This window comes from Spea bombifrons, chromosome 5, assembly GCF_027358695.1.
Source record: "Spea bombifrons isolate aSpeBom1 chromosome 5, aSpeBom1.2.pri, whole genome shotgun sequence".
NCBI lineage: Eukaryota > Metazoa > Chordata > Amphibia > Anura > Pelobatidae > Spea > Spea bombifrons.
The window spans coordinates 93,039,410-93,054,532 of NC_071091.1; the positions used below are offsets into that span (position 1 = coordinate 93,039,410).

General features: G+C 38.8%; 2 protein-coding genes across 3 annotated transcripts in view; both read left to right on the forward strand.

Annotated features, from left to right (window-relative positions):
• RIPK2 (receptor interacting serine/threonine kinase 2) overlaps positions 1–3,264 on the forward strand; it is a 16,540-nt gene extending 13,276 nt beyond the window's left edge. For both annotated transcript variants that reach the window (XM_053467221.1, XM_053467222.1), the window contains exon 11: positions 3,145–3,264. In XM_053467221.1, the coding sequence (XP_053323196.1) occupies positions 3,145–3,164 (20 nt within the window). In that variant the 3' untranslated portion in view covers positions 3,165–3,264. The remainder of the gene's footprint in view (positions 1–3,144) is intronic.
• LOC128497248 (Y+L amino acid transporter 2-like) lies at positions 3,167–15,037 on the forward strand. Its single transcript, XM_053467216.1, has 9 exons — positions 3,167–3,671; positions 6,152–6,277; positions 9,378–9,522; positions 10,156–10,279; positions 11,365–11,468; positions 12,080–12,176; positions 12,848–12,997; positions 14,105–14,288; positions 14,707–15,037. The coding sequence occupies exons 1-9, from the start codon at positions 3,167–3,169 to the stop codon at positions 14,787–14,789; spliced, it is 1,518 nt and encodes a 505-aa protein (XP_053323191.1). The 3' UTR covers positions 14,790–15,037.
• Positions 15,038–15,123: the final 86 nt, after the last annotated feature.

Sequence of the window (15,123 nt, forward strand, 5' to 3'; positions counted from 1 at the left end):
AAATAAACAAAACACACTCAAGGATACCACAAAAAAAATCATTTGGTATTAACAAAATCTTTATAAAACTGCATTTTTATATAGATATATCCAATATCTTGCAAAGTGACCCTTCACTGGAACAGAATGTACAGCACTCACTACTAGAGATACTTCCAGATATACTTCCAAATATACGACACATATGGCTGGGCACACTGGGTAAATGGTATTAGGGGTAATACCCAAATTCCCTTAGTTTGTTGTGTTTTTATACATGTATGTTATCGATACCAAAGAACATATACTGTATTGCAAGGTGCCTTTGTAGTTAACTGAGTTAAGGATAATGTATATTCTTGTAATCATGAGTACATATATGCTCCTGTTTTTTGTACCTGTGGAATTTGGCACGTTAAAATAATTAACCTGGGAACATCTCATGAACATGTTATTACTTTACACATTATAACAGGCTCTTACATGCAATCCCAGAAATGTTGCAACAGAATGTGGTACAGGAGACTCTACTAATGTTAGTATGACTATGTGAGAGATTGGTAAAATCTATTTATTAAGCAAGTAGTTCCAAGACATTCATTGGAAGTTGAGAACGGACCCTTTAGCAGAAGCAACATGAGCTCTGATTATTTTTATGTGGCTCTAGACTTCATACCTAGAGTTAAATTTTACTGGCCAACAACACATTTGTATATTTTCAAAATGAATATTGTTTGGTGCTCACTCCCCAAGTTAGAAATGTAAAGTTCATTAAACATATATTTTTAAATGAAGATGAATTCTAGAAGATATCCATATTTTTAGAGCATAAGGGCTACACTGTATGTCACCAGATTATATTACATGACAGAATGTATCCTCTCGTTCTGTGTAGACTTGGCATTGAGTCTTAAGGTTGCTTCATTTGCTTTTCTAATATCCATTCCGAGAACGTCTCACCTACTTTGGCACCTGTACAACGCAAAATATTTCCCATACGTGATATACCGTATTTGCTCGATTATAAGACGAGGTTTTTTTCAGAGCAAATGCTCTGAAAAATACCCCTCGTCTTCTAATCGGGGTCGTCTTCTAATCAGACCTCAAATAGAGGTCTGATTATGAGACTAAGATCCAGATCCCCCGCACCGCTGCAGGGGACCTGGATCCTCCTGTCGTCGCCCCCCCCCCCCAATTTAACGCCCCCCCCCACACACACACACTTACCGGTGCTTCCGGAGGTGGAGTTGGCAGCGGGGGTTTGTATGCGTCCGTCGCAAATACCTTCCCCGGTGCGGGGAACTCTGATCTCTGACAGCCGGGGAAGGTATTTGCGACGGACGCATACAAACCCCCGCTGCCAACTCCACCTCCTTCCGGCTGCCGCGGAATGAGACGTCAACCCGCTGCCCCGGCACTACAGCAGGAAATTGGAAGCACCGGTAAGTAAGTGTGTGTGTGTGTGTGTGTGTGTGTGTGTGTGTGTGTGTGTGTGTGTGTGTGTGTGTAGGGCATTTCTGGAATGCCTTATACCCCTATATGCCACTCTGGCACTTAGGGGGTTAAAAGGCATATTATGGGGCAGAGTGGCATATAGGGAGGTATAAGGCATTTCAGGAGGCAGAGTGGCGTTAAGGGGGCATTTAATAGTGCACTCTGCCTCCTGAAACGCCTTATACCTCCCTATATGCCACTCTGCCCCATAATATGCCTTTTAACCCCCTAAGTTCCAGAGTGGCATATAGGGGTATAAGGCATTTCTGGAGGCAGAGTGCTCTATACAATGCCTTTTAACTCCCTTAATGCCACTCTGCCTCCTGGAATGCCTTATACCTCCCTATATGCCACTCTGCCCCATAATATGCATTTTAACCCCCTAAATGCCAGAATGGGATATAGGGGTATAAGGCATTTCTGGAGGCAGAGTGGCACATAGGGGGTCAAAAGGCATACCATGGGGCACAGTGGCATATAGAGGGTTAAAAGGCATATCATGGGCCACAGTGCCATATTGGTGTGGCAAGCCTGGGGGCAGATGTGCGTAACTGGGGGACAGGTTGGAAAATACAAGAAATAAAAACAAAAAAAAAATATTTTTCTCAATCATAGCTTTTATTAAAAAAAATAGTTTACATGAATTAACATTTACTGGTAAAACTTTTTTCCTTTAGGGTCGTCTTATATTCAGGCTTTTTCTTTTTTTCCTAAGTTAATATTCAGATTTTGGGGGGTCGTCTTATAATCAGGGTCGTCTTATAATCGAGCAAATACGGTATTTGTACCAAAATAAAAATCAAAAAATTATATATATGATCACATTTAGATGAGTTTATTCTTCAAAGTCTTTTACAAAGCTTTTCCTAAAGTGCAAACTCAGGAAACTGCCGGCCCAAATTACCAAATAGAATGTTAAAAAAATGTAAAAATGCCTATTTAACAAAATTATTTTTAACATACATAACATCTCAGTCTCTGGGTTCCTGTCATTTTGATAGAATTCATAGAATTAATGACTCGGGTTCCTTGTACTTGAACTAAAGAACATCATAGAAAATGGGTAGAAGTATGGTAAATATATCATACTATCCTACAGCACGATCATACAGATGATATTTTACAGCAATGAGATAAAATACAGTAGTTTTATTTTTCAAAACGGCTGTATAAAATGACTAGCTTCATTAGATGTCCATTATAGAAGCAGAGATATTAATACCATTGCCCAGTGACCAACAGTCCCATGTTTGCTGGAACAGTCCTCACAGTAGTACCTAATTGCATTTTCTTACATACATCAATGATACAGAGTGATATACCATTATGCATACCTGGAAACATTCAGACTGAGTTGACCATGAGGCTCTTCAAATATGAACTGTTATAGTTCATCACAACGATTTTATTCTAGTGATTTATGAAAACCATTACAGATATTCTGAATTAATTTACAAGCATTCAAGCCACGGGTGGACCAGCTGTAATTCTTCAAGCAGGGCCAGCTGAACATCACCTTGCAGGTCACATGCCTTCACAGTGTTCTTTAAGGGGAGAGGGCACTCGGAAGGGTCATGTAACACAACATTTTGTGACCCCACACTATACATACTTTTAATTTACTATGAAAACCCATTGCTGATTTCTTTGAATTTTGGCTATTTATCATAGGTTGTGAGAAGAACAATTGAAGATGTCAGTACCATGGACATTGCCCTGTTTAGAGCCAAAAGATAAGAAACGTAAAGAATGCAGAAATAGAGACTCTGGACACAATACAAATGACAAAATGAAGATGAAGCAAGAAATTACACTGTTTAACGGAATCTCCTTAATAGTTGGAAACATGATTGGATCCGGAATATTTGTCTCACCAAAAGGTGTCCTGATGTACAGTGCCTCATTTGGACTTTCACTTATTATCTGGGCCCTCGGAGGAATATTTTCCATGTTTGGTGCATTATGTTATGCAGAACTGGGGACATCAGTCATGAAATCTGGGGCCAGCTATGCTTATATATTGGAGGCATTCGGTGGATTTATTGCTTTCATCAGGCTTTGGTCGTCCTTATTAATTATAGAGCCTACTACACAAGCCATTATTGCAATAACATTTGCTAATTATATTGTACAACCAATTTTTCCATCTTGTCAACCACCATATGAAGCTGTTAGATTAATAGCAGCAGCTTGTGTCTGTAAGTATCAATTTTAATGTCCTTTTTACTTTTTTGAAGTGATACTGCACCCATTACCTTAATATCTATGTTTGTCGGAAGAATATTCTGATTTTCATTTCCATTTTACACTCAGGTAGAAGAATTGTCTTGGAGTAGGCTTTATTTTAGGATCAATGATCTGATTATGTTTTATTCCTTATAAGGACTGATCAACAACCACAGTAAAACTGAATTACCAGTGGAACAGCATTAAATTGGATTTTCTCTCATGTAGTCCGCACAAAATTCTCCCCGTCTCTGAAACATCCTCGTATGGTTATATCCACAGGCTAATGTGATTCTTCCCGTAACTGGTTCCAACTCACAAACACAATTATGTTTAGTCTAATAAAGAGACCCTTCACCAAGTTTCTTGCATGAATAGAGCCCAGGAGACACCGCTACCACCCTGAATTAAGTGCCGGGATGGAAAAGAATTAGTGTTAACACTATAGCTTTTTTTTAAAATTCAATTTCAAATTAGCATTTTGCACTCGGAATAACTTTTTTTTCTTTAGATCACCATTTAGTTCAGGAAGCTGTTGAATTGAGGATAATTTTAGTGCAATACTGGTTTGTTTTGACATTGCTGGCAAGCACCACCAGTGACATCTTTACCTTGGGCACTGCCCTAGGCCTGACCGTCCACAACCGCTGTCCTTATTGCTAGGATATGACATCATATCCCTGTCAGGCCCATGCCCACTCGGCTCACACCTTATCTCCAGTAGCCCTTTCCAGTTCCTTTCACACTCCTGATATAGCCCCGCTATTGTGGAATAGGCTGCATCCCCGGCCTCCGGTTGTACGCATGTCACATTCGACATTGCACCCACAGAATAGGCCGCATCTTTTAGAATTCTCTAAACTTCACGTGTGGCCTGCTATCTCAGACATTCCTCATTGGCTGAAATTTGATAAAGGACATACCTGGCCAATCTTGCTCTGAGGAAATCAATTACCTGAAGCTACTGGGAGGGGCTGACCACCTCCAGCCCTATAAAAACGCTGCTAGCCCTTCATTCCTTGAGTGCTCCTTGAGTGTTTCGAACCTGTGGTGTCTGTCTCTGTGCAGTCACCATTCCCCTTGTATCCTTGCTACAGCTTGTTACCCTCACTTGAACTTACTTGACCTTTTTGGCCTCCTGGATTTTGACCTTTGGCTTACTACTTCGATTTCCTGTCTGCCTCCTGTCCCAAAACCTTGGCTTGTGAACTCGTTGTTGCCTGCCTTGACCTTCTATACTGATTGTTGGTTTTTGTATATTGTGTTTTGGGACCACCTGCTTCTGGGTTTCTACTCCTTCTCCCTGAAAGCTCCCAACCCAGTCCTGACAATCTCAGGGCTCTATGTGTTAAAGTCCCAAAGCACCTTGTAATGCATCCTAGGGATCTCCATTTGTAACTGACTATTTGATTAGCAGCATAGAGGAGAGGTCTATTTATCCCCTAGGCCAGAATGTGTCGGTTGGCATCACAGCAGTGATAAGTAATCTCTGCATTCTCAGAGTGCTGGTATGCGTGTGGGTAACTTCTTTAAGTATAAAAAAAAAAACTTCCATACATGTGTACAGTTAGATTTCTGAGTACCAGAGTACAAACATCTGTGCAGGGCTGTGCCGAGGCGGGTGCACAGGGCCTGCTGCCACACTCCTCAGTGCAGCCCTGACTCCGACATGAGCCTCTGTGTATTTATTCATTGTGTAGCCCTGACTATAGCGGTGAGAGCGCAAGGCCTCTGTCTCACTGCTCTGTCTTGATGCTGGGTGCCAGAATATGCCATTGGTGGAAATTTGGGGGAAATTTGTTTTACTATTTTTTTTAACTCTCTGCAGTTCTAATCTAACGAATTTCCTTTATTATTATTATTATTATTTATTTATTGATCTACTTTCCCCAAAATAATCTCTGTCAAAATATAGTGAACGAGAACCATTTTTTTCTGGGTGCAAAACAATCTAACTATGGCTTTGTCCCTGTCACTCGGCGTCTCAGAGCGCCAGATGTCACAGAAACATTCAGTGTAATGCTGTTTTTGGGACAACCATGTCACTGACAAGCTGTTTGGGGGCAAAGCTGGCACTGTGGAAAGGTAGTGACATGTTGCAGTTAGAGGGCCCGAAGAGTTGGCGTGGTTGCCATAGAAAATGGTTGTGTTAGGGAAGGTGTTAACCATATAGCAACACCCACCTGGGCACCCAAAAAATGTTTGCACCAACACATCAGTGACCCTAGGCTCGGCCCTGCCATGTGTGTGTAATTTACTATTGTGTGCTATATTTTTTTTTGATATTTTACTATATTTGATTGTGGTGGAATGTACTTTATGTACATTATGACCATTCCTAAACATTCTTTGGCTTTTTTTTTATTTTTTATTATTTGTTAATTTGCTTACAACTTAACTATTAAACTGAAGTGTTCATCAGAATGATATATATTTATGTTTTTATTATCAGGTACCTTAACATTTATTAATTGTGTCCATGTGAAATGGGGAACAAGAGTACAAGATGTATTCACTTACGCAAAGATTCTGGCCCTTCTCATGATCATTTCTGTTGGTCTTGTGAAACTCGGACAAGGTACGTTTTAATTGTGTATACACACTGCCTGTAAAATGCTGCACATATTCTGTTCTTTAACCTAATGTATAAAGGCGTTATGTACATGGAGTTGATGGGCTGTCACATTCTAAATTGTTCAGGGATACATTTGTTTCAGGAAATGTGGTTGCAGGTATGGTTATGGCAGGGCATTACTGAGACCCTTTATGTGGCTTTGTGACCTATTAATACAATTGAGGCCATAGTTGACGCCTAAAGTCATTCAAACACAAGTTTTCATAACTCCACACATTTCATGTTACCATACATTTCATTTGGCAAGTCAATTAAGGCATCTACTTTGTTCACATCAGATGTAATTTGAAAACAATTGATTACAGACAGAAATCTTTCATCTTGAATTCACTATTCCAGAATTCTAATGGGTCAAACGTTTACATATACTTTGTTAGTGTTTAGTGGCATCGCCTTTTAATTGCTTAACATCAAAAGGTTAGGGTAGCCTTACACAAGATTTTCACAATACTTAGCAGGGATATTTGCCAATTCCTCCTGACAGAACTGGTTTATCTTAGTCCGGTTTGTGGGCCTCCTTGCTCAGACATACTTTTTCAGTTCACTCCACAAATTTTCTCCAGGATTCAGGTCAGGGCTTTATGATAGCCCCTCCAGTACTTTTTTTGTCTATAAGCCACAATGTTACAACTTTATGCTTAGGATCATTGTCCTGCTGACAGACCCTCACATTTTTCCTCTATACCTTGGACTGAACATATTGTTCAACTGTATTCTTCTGACCAGAGAACATTCCTCTAAAAGGCTGTTTTCTTCCTACTTAATGGCTGCAAACTTCATTCTGGCTCTCTAAAATGATGGAATATGTAGAACTCCTAAATTATGCAGTTTCAGTGTGGTCCTATGCTTTTTATATTTGTATTCAGTTGCTTGTACAGTTGACCATGGTACCTACAGTTGGTTGGAAATTGCTCCTAGGATGAACTGGAGTTGTGGAAGTCCAAAATCTTTTTTCTGAGGTCTTGGCTATGTTGTTTTGTCTTTGCTCCCATGGCTTCAAGCACAAAAAGGCCCTGATAGTCTGGTAGGACCTTCCAGACTACTATAAAGACCCAGACAGTTTGGTGTATGTAAACTTCTGACTCACTGGAAGTAGATTAAACCTGAAAAATTGTGTCTGAAATGAATGTAAACTTTTGCCCCAAAATGTAGCAATTCATGTTACTGAGGCATTTGGAAGAGGAATAACACATTAGATTTACATAGTTTAATTTATAAACCCAGTTTCTGCTATTTCTATATTGATTTTGTGTGATCTTAACAGCTCACAGCTCCTATAAAAGAGGGACATCAAGAGAGGAAAGAGGAACAGTGGGATTTGAGTTCCAAAGAGAAACTCCTCCTCCTAAATAGGGACACTTGGGACTAGAGATGGGCAAAAAGATTTGTCTATATCCTAATTTCATATTGCTCAAGTTCCCTGCAGGAGTTACCAAGGGAGCAGGTAAAAATGTGAGGTTTCCACTGTAACTCTGGTGGGCAATGTATTTTATTTCTTTTTGTTTTAAGTGTTAATAAAATATTACTACTTGCATATCGTGTTATGCTGTATGAACGAGGTTCCATTTTGCTGATGATTTTATCTCAAATTGGTAATCTATTTTTAATCAATTGAACATTGCAACATACTTTTATGGGAACAATATTTTGTTTGTATTCCATTATGGTCTATTGAACAGCACAGCAGATAAATGCTTTCCATGTGTCCTTTCTAATACTGCTAATTAACCCATTACAAGTCAACTCACCATGCCGCCCTCTCTATGGAGAACCTAAATCCCTGAAAATATTTTATTGTAAATGCAGTTTTTAGCAGTCTTCAAAGTCACAATAATATGTACCGTATGTGTAATGGATGGGACTATGTTTTAGTAAAATGATTGGGACTGCACCTTTACACTGAGTTGTTTGAGTTAAATTGTAATAGTTTGTGTTGCTGCACTCGTTCCCATTTATATGCGTATTAAGAATGTCTCACTGTCTATACCAGATTTAAGTTTAGACTAGATTGTGAGGCATTCCTGATCCATTTACTACTGTGTTATATTACAGTCTGGTGCTGTTGATGTCCGTTTACATTGTGTTATGTGTTAATTGTGTTAATCTGTTTCTGTTTTCAACTCTCCTTCCCCTGGCAATGTGGCTCTATAAACTATGCCCAGTCCCAATAAAATATGTGTTCTTTTGCATCCTGACTTGTGTGTCATGTCATAACTGGTGGCACAGTTCTTTGGGAGATATTTTCCCCCAGAGGAACATTTTTACTTGGGAATCAGAGCAGCGTCCATCCGGTCTACATGGTTTCCATTATAGTATAATGAAAACTAGTTTCTCCAACACAGGAAAAGGTATAAAGTCACGTACATTTTCAGGACCTCGGCAAAAGTTTTATATCAATAAAGTGTATAGAAACAGCAGAAAATGTGTATATAAATTAAAACGTAAATAAATAAATTATTTTTCAAATGCTTTTGTTTTATTAATTTATTAATCGCTAATTTTTATTTGTTATATAGATACAATATAGGTAACTGTTTAACAGAAAATTGTAGTTTATTGGGTACTAGATCATTGGGATCCATTCTTAACATTAAAATGTCACCTTGCTGTATTATGACTTGTGCCGACTGCAAACATATACATTAAGCAAGCATGAGGCTTAAGAACTGTACATTGATCAAAGCACACAAGCTCACCCAAGGCACCCCATGGAAAGTAAGAAACACAAAATCACATAATTAATTTGGTAGGATAAAATACTTCATCTTCCCACAATTCACCTGAATTAAATAAACCTGTCAATTGACTCTTACAATCAGACGTACGGGAATCTTGGGGAAATATATAAATATATATAGTATATCTGCTGTTCTTTACTTTGTAGCAGTTGCCTAAGCACTCTGTCCGGGCTTTTAATAAATAACCAGTACAAACCTTAATAATTAAGCAAAATAAAGTATTGTGATACTATTGTGAAAGAAACTGTGATTAACATATTTTTAAATTGCTGCAAGAGGCTGAACCTCGTATTGTATTTTACCAGGTGAAATGGATAACCTAAAAGCTCCTTTTGAAGGCTCTACAACTAATGTTGGATCTATGGCACTTGCCCTTTATTCTGCACTGTACTCTTACTCAGGATGGGATACATTAAATTTTGTGACAGAAGAAATGAAGAATCCTGAAAGGTCTGAGAATATAGATAAGTGTATGCTATGGTTTTACCATTTTTACATGTCTTGGATTATTATGGGAGAGAGTAGTCATTGGGCACTTGAATATGGAAAGAAGTGTATAGTGTAATGAGGAAAATATCCTTTGTCCTGTTGAATAACATGGCACCACACACTTGGCTACATATAAAATTCGATCAGGGTAGGACTAGCACCCACTTGTCAGAGGGGAGTGCATCCTGGTCCTTTACCCCAACCAAATAACTAACACACACTAGTACACACACTTACACATACAAATTCCCTCTAACACTTACATACACTAAAACATACACACTCGATCATACCCATGACATCACACTCTGAAATCTCACATCTCACACCCTTACATTGCCTGGAGCACCTCCTTATGGCTGCTTGCCCACTGTGCAAGGAACCACGCTGTTACAGCAGGGTCACATAACATTGCTTTACGTGACCCCAATGTGCTACCTTCTCTGAGAGTGTGAAAACATTTGTAACAGTCTGGGGATCACTTGCTCTCCTGCCCCCTCAGCTATACCATTTCCTGGTGATAATCTTTGAATGTTGTTCAATAGGTAACAAAAGGTTTCTATTACTTAAAATGATTTCATTTTCTTTAAACAGGAATCTTCCCCTTGCTATCGCGATTTCAATGCCTATCGTCACAATAATATATTTACTGACTAATGTAGCATATTACGTTGTATTAAATATGCCAGCTGTTTTAACCAGTGATGCTGTAGCTGTGGTAAGTAGTACATTAATATAATGCTGTTGTCGTTTTGCTACTGCTAAATTTAGCATTTAATCAAAAGCCTCACAATTCCAGTATGTTAATTTAGTATGTTTATTCAGAATAAATCATTTCCTCACATCTATTAAAAATTGCACCTCACCACACACTGTGATCGCCCCTGACTTGGCTAATAAACATACGTTCCTGGCTCATACGTTGAGTTTAACTTATTTTGCAGTCCCTCATGTAAACCTTTTCACCTCCTTTGGGATATATCCTGAAACAAAATAAACCTGACCACTTTATGGTCCACCTGCTAAGCGCATTACCAACATGTTTTAATTTTGACATGCATTCATTTTTACGTTTCCAGGTTTTACCACGCAACTTGGAAGTGATCATTTTATTTCATTGTTAGGTAGTAATATATCTGGAATAAGACAAACGTAATGCTCCTAAATTGCTGTAATGTCTAAATGTATTAATGTTCATTTAGTTCCATTAAACACTTTTCTATTAATTCTATATTATACTTTTGTACAGCCAGAGGCGTATCTAGGGTATGGCAGCTATGGCTCGTGCCATAGGCGCCATTTGAAAGGGGGCGCCAGTGAGCGGCTTTTAAACGCCGTCTTTTTTTTTTTTTATGCGGAGGAGAGAGAGGGACGCCTAGCAACGGCTTGGCGCCCCTCGTTCTCCCCCGCATCAAAAAAAAAAAAAGACAGCGTTTAAAAGCCGCTCAGTGGTGCCCGCTGCTTCACTGCTGAGTGCCGAAATATGACGTCATATTACGGCGCTCAGCAGTGAAGCAGCGGGCACCGCAGCAGTGCAGGAAGACAGAAGACTCCCGTTGCTGGACCTCAAGGTGAGAGAACTACAAAGGGGGAGAGGAAGAGGGTAGTAGGGAAAGGGGAGGGAAAGGGGTTAGAAAATGGCAAGGGAGGGAGAGGGGGTAGTAAAGAGTGTGAATTAATGTGTGGAAGTTTGGACAGGGGCGCAATTTCAGTGCTTGCCATAGGCGCTATTTTCACTAGATACGCCTCTGTGTACAGCTCATAATAATACTTCCTGCATTCAAATCTGTCCCTTTTTTTTAGACATTTGGTAATGAAGTTCTTGGCTATGCCAAATGGCTGATTCCCATTGCAGTGGCAATGTCTTGTTATGGAGGATTAAATTCTTCAATAATTGCAGCATCAAGGTAAGAAAAATTAGTAGTCAATCGTTTTGTTTTACATACAACAATATTCACACCAACATGTGAATGCCTTACATTTCTCATAAATAACATTTTGTTAATACACTACTAATATGCAACCATTTTTTCACAGTATTAGACTTTATTTTATACCTTTGAAAACAGATGGGAGTTATGTACCAAAAGTGATTCTAGTTTGAAAAGTGACCTTGTCACCATAGCAGCAAATGCAATGGCCCAAACTGCCCTAATCTTCCATTAGTTTTCATGATAGTAAGATAACTTTCAAACTCCGCACCATTGACAAACACACACTGACCATTGTATGCATCGCTGGCATTGGTGGCACAGATATTCAGCACCTTCTAAACTGATTGTAGGGAGCACAAAGGGAAAAGTGACCATGGCATTTATTTCCTTATGATGCCTTGTATTACCACATAGGCCACAAACCTCCAGGGCTCTTGGTAGTGGAACAAAAAACTATAGATGTGAGGAAAGAAAAAGGATCATCTCTGGTTTGTGATTAGATGCCATTGCTTCTAGACTAAGAAAAGGTAGAATTTTGCACTCTAGTAACTGATAATCTAACTTGTAACAAATGTTTTACATAGGTTATTCTATGTTGGAGCAAGAGAAGGTCATCTACCTGCCAGTCTCAGTTTGATTCACTTCGAAAACTTTACACCAGTACCTGCTCTTCTCTTTAATGTGAGTGTAAAAACTCTTATGTGGTGTTGTGTTTCCCAGGTTTTATGAGCCATTTTTTTTTCTATGGATCAACATCAATGTGAAAACAGTCTGTGGTGTGAAATTAATAAAACCCAAATTACGACAAGGTGACTTTACCAAACTATATCTCTCCTCAACCGACGTCCAAATCATGGTTCAGTTCATGGCTTTAAATTAAAAGTCCATGACTAGATTGTTTATTAAGTATCAAAACAACACAACCTTATATTTTGACACGGACAATATTTACATTACTTTTAGATTTGTAAATCAAAAAGGTGTGCAGTCAGGCAACATTCCATTGTGGGGTGTTAATTAGACATGACATTGGTAATGTTCCATTGCATATTTAAAGTTAGCACCAATTTTAGTATTTTGCAAATCACAGGTAATTCACTAGGTCTGATTGGGCATTAGTTTTTGATGAGTATACAGGTGTGTTATATATAATTGCTGGACTTTGTGTGGGCTATTTTGAGCCCTAGGCCTCCAAGATTTTCAATAACACCATGGTGTAGGCCCCACGTGCTTATAAACAGTATTTGACGTTAAATAATATGCTGTAAGGCATATCTGCTTTACATAGACAATTTGTAGATTTCACAGTTTTAATCGTTGCCAATTATACTGTTATTACATTTGTACCTTAGGGTCTAATGGCTATCATGTATCTGCTTGTGGAAGATGTCTTTCAGCTAATTAACTACTACAGCTTTAGTTACTGGCTGTTTGTGGGACTGTCTGTTGCTGGATTAATAGTTTTGCGGGTTACCCAACCTGAGCGATCACGCCCGGTGAAGGTAAGAAGATTTTACGCTTTGTGGTTAAGGGGCAATTTGCATAATCTTGTTACATTTCTGCATAGAAAAAAATAATGTGGTTTTTAATTTGCCACAAGTACCATTTAAAACAGTCCATATGCTGTAATAGCTTTTTATTTGTTTCCTCATGTTCTGCATTTGCTTAAGTGTTTTATTACAAAGGTTACAACATAACCGCTGACAGAAAAGCCAAATATTTACCCAACATTCCACTCATGATTTAATCTCGTTATAAAACAAGTTACAAAAACTTATGATATGCTTCAAGATACAATAAGAATATATGAGGTGCACACTGGGAAGGATTCTGTTCTGAACTTACAGCGCACATAATTTTAGTGTATATCGGTTATTAGGTGTGCAAGTATGTTGGAGGTAAGTGAACACAAAATACAAACGCTCCAGTAGTTACTTTATTCGGTAGGTTTACATATCACATACCCTGATCAGCCACAACATTATGGCCCCCTGCCAAAACATCTCAGGCCCGTCTAGACATGGAGTCCACTAGACCTCTGAAGGTGGGCTGTGGTATCTGGCAGCAAGACTTTAGCAGCAGATCCTTTAAGTCATGTAGGTTGCGAGGTGGGCCCTCCATGGATCGGACTTGTTTATCCAGCACATCCCACAAATGCTTGATTGGATTGAGATCTGGGAAATTTGGAGGCCAAGTAAACACCATGATAACCAGATTATTACTGTTGTTCACTTCACCTGTCAGTGGTCGTTTATATAAAATAATAAATGTTACAGTGGAGGTCTCCTGGCATGGAAGTGGTGTGCGACCGTGCCCACTCCCCAGCCACATCCTACCTACTGCTTGCCCAATATCCTTGGCTGCCCGGAGACAGACCCACTCCTAAATTTAGCTAGCCCTGCCTCTACATGAAGCCACTCCCTAAAAAGAGGCAGAGCTCCAAGTAGTCTAACTTGAGAAGTTCCCGGACATGCTATTACTCAAACATTTAATTGTACTGTAACAATTTTATATGTATATATATGTATATTATGTTTTAAAATGCAGCTTCACAGAATATATAGATAGGATATTGTTTTTGTTACTGAATTGTCAAACTTTTTCTGTAGGTCAGCCTTTTCTTCCCGCTGGTTTATTGCCTCTGCAGTCTTTTTCTCGTTATAGTCCCAATCTATTGTGATGCAATTAATTCATTGATTGGCATCGGGATTGCTCTTTCTGGCATTCCAGCCTATTTCTTAGGAGTTTACTTGCCTGCTGCAAAGAGGCCACGATTTTTTTCTCAGCTCTGTGGTGAGTACTCATCTTGCGCATTGACTAGTAAAACGTGTAAAGCATGTTTTTTAAATTAACCAATAGCGAACAGCCCAAGAGATCATATGTAGCGTTGGTTTTATGTTTTCACCAAATTCAGTATTAACAATTATGAAATGTATTTATAAAACGTTATATAAACACCCCCACGACCTTTACAGCTTACAAGAGCTTGGGCCTTTCATGAGATACATCATTTATCTGATGTGTGGAATACAGCATTAGTTTAACAGAAAGACAGAAGAACACAGAAGATGGAGGGAGGGGAAAGGCATGTGATGGGTCCTGAGGGTTAATGAAACTTTAATCCCTATATCACAATGGGGAGTTGTGGAATAGATGGGTGTTAGAGCCCCCCCATTGTATTTTAACATGTTTGTTTTTTTTCTTCCCCCAGAATCTTTAACAAAATATACGCAAATATTGTGCAACTGCTGCCTGACAGATCTGGATGATGAAAGAGAAGAAATGAAAACATAAAACCCTGTTCCATTGCCCCAGAATACTTCCTTTTAGAATAAGCATCATTCATTGAAGTATTACACTGTATATAGTTTACAATGTACTTATTCTTTATTTCATGAGCCATAGTTGGTCTCAAGTGTGAAATATATCATGTTACATCTTGTTACTTTTTATTTTCCTCTAAGCTCTCATGCCAATATTCTTCAAGAACCAAATGTAATAAAATATTTTTATGTGAAACCGGCTTTTCCTTCACAAAAGAAAATCTTTCCAAAGGATAGTATTCATGTGTTTGATTACCCTAGTTATTTTTCAATATTTTTTTGAATGACGACTGACCAACAGTAAC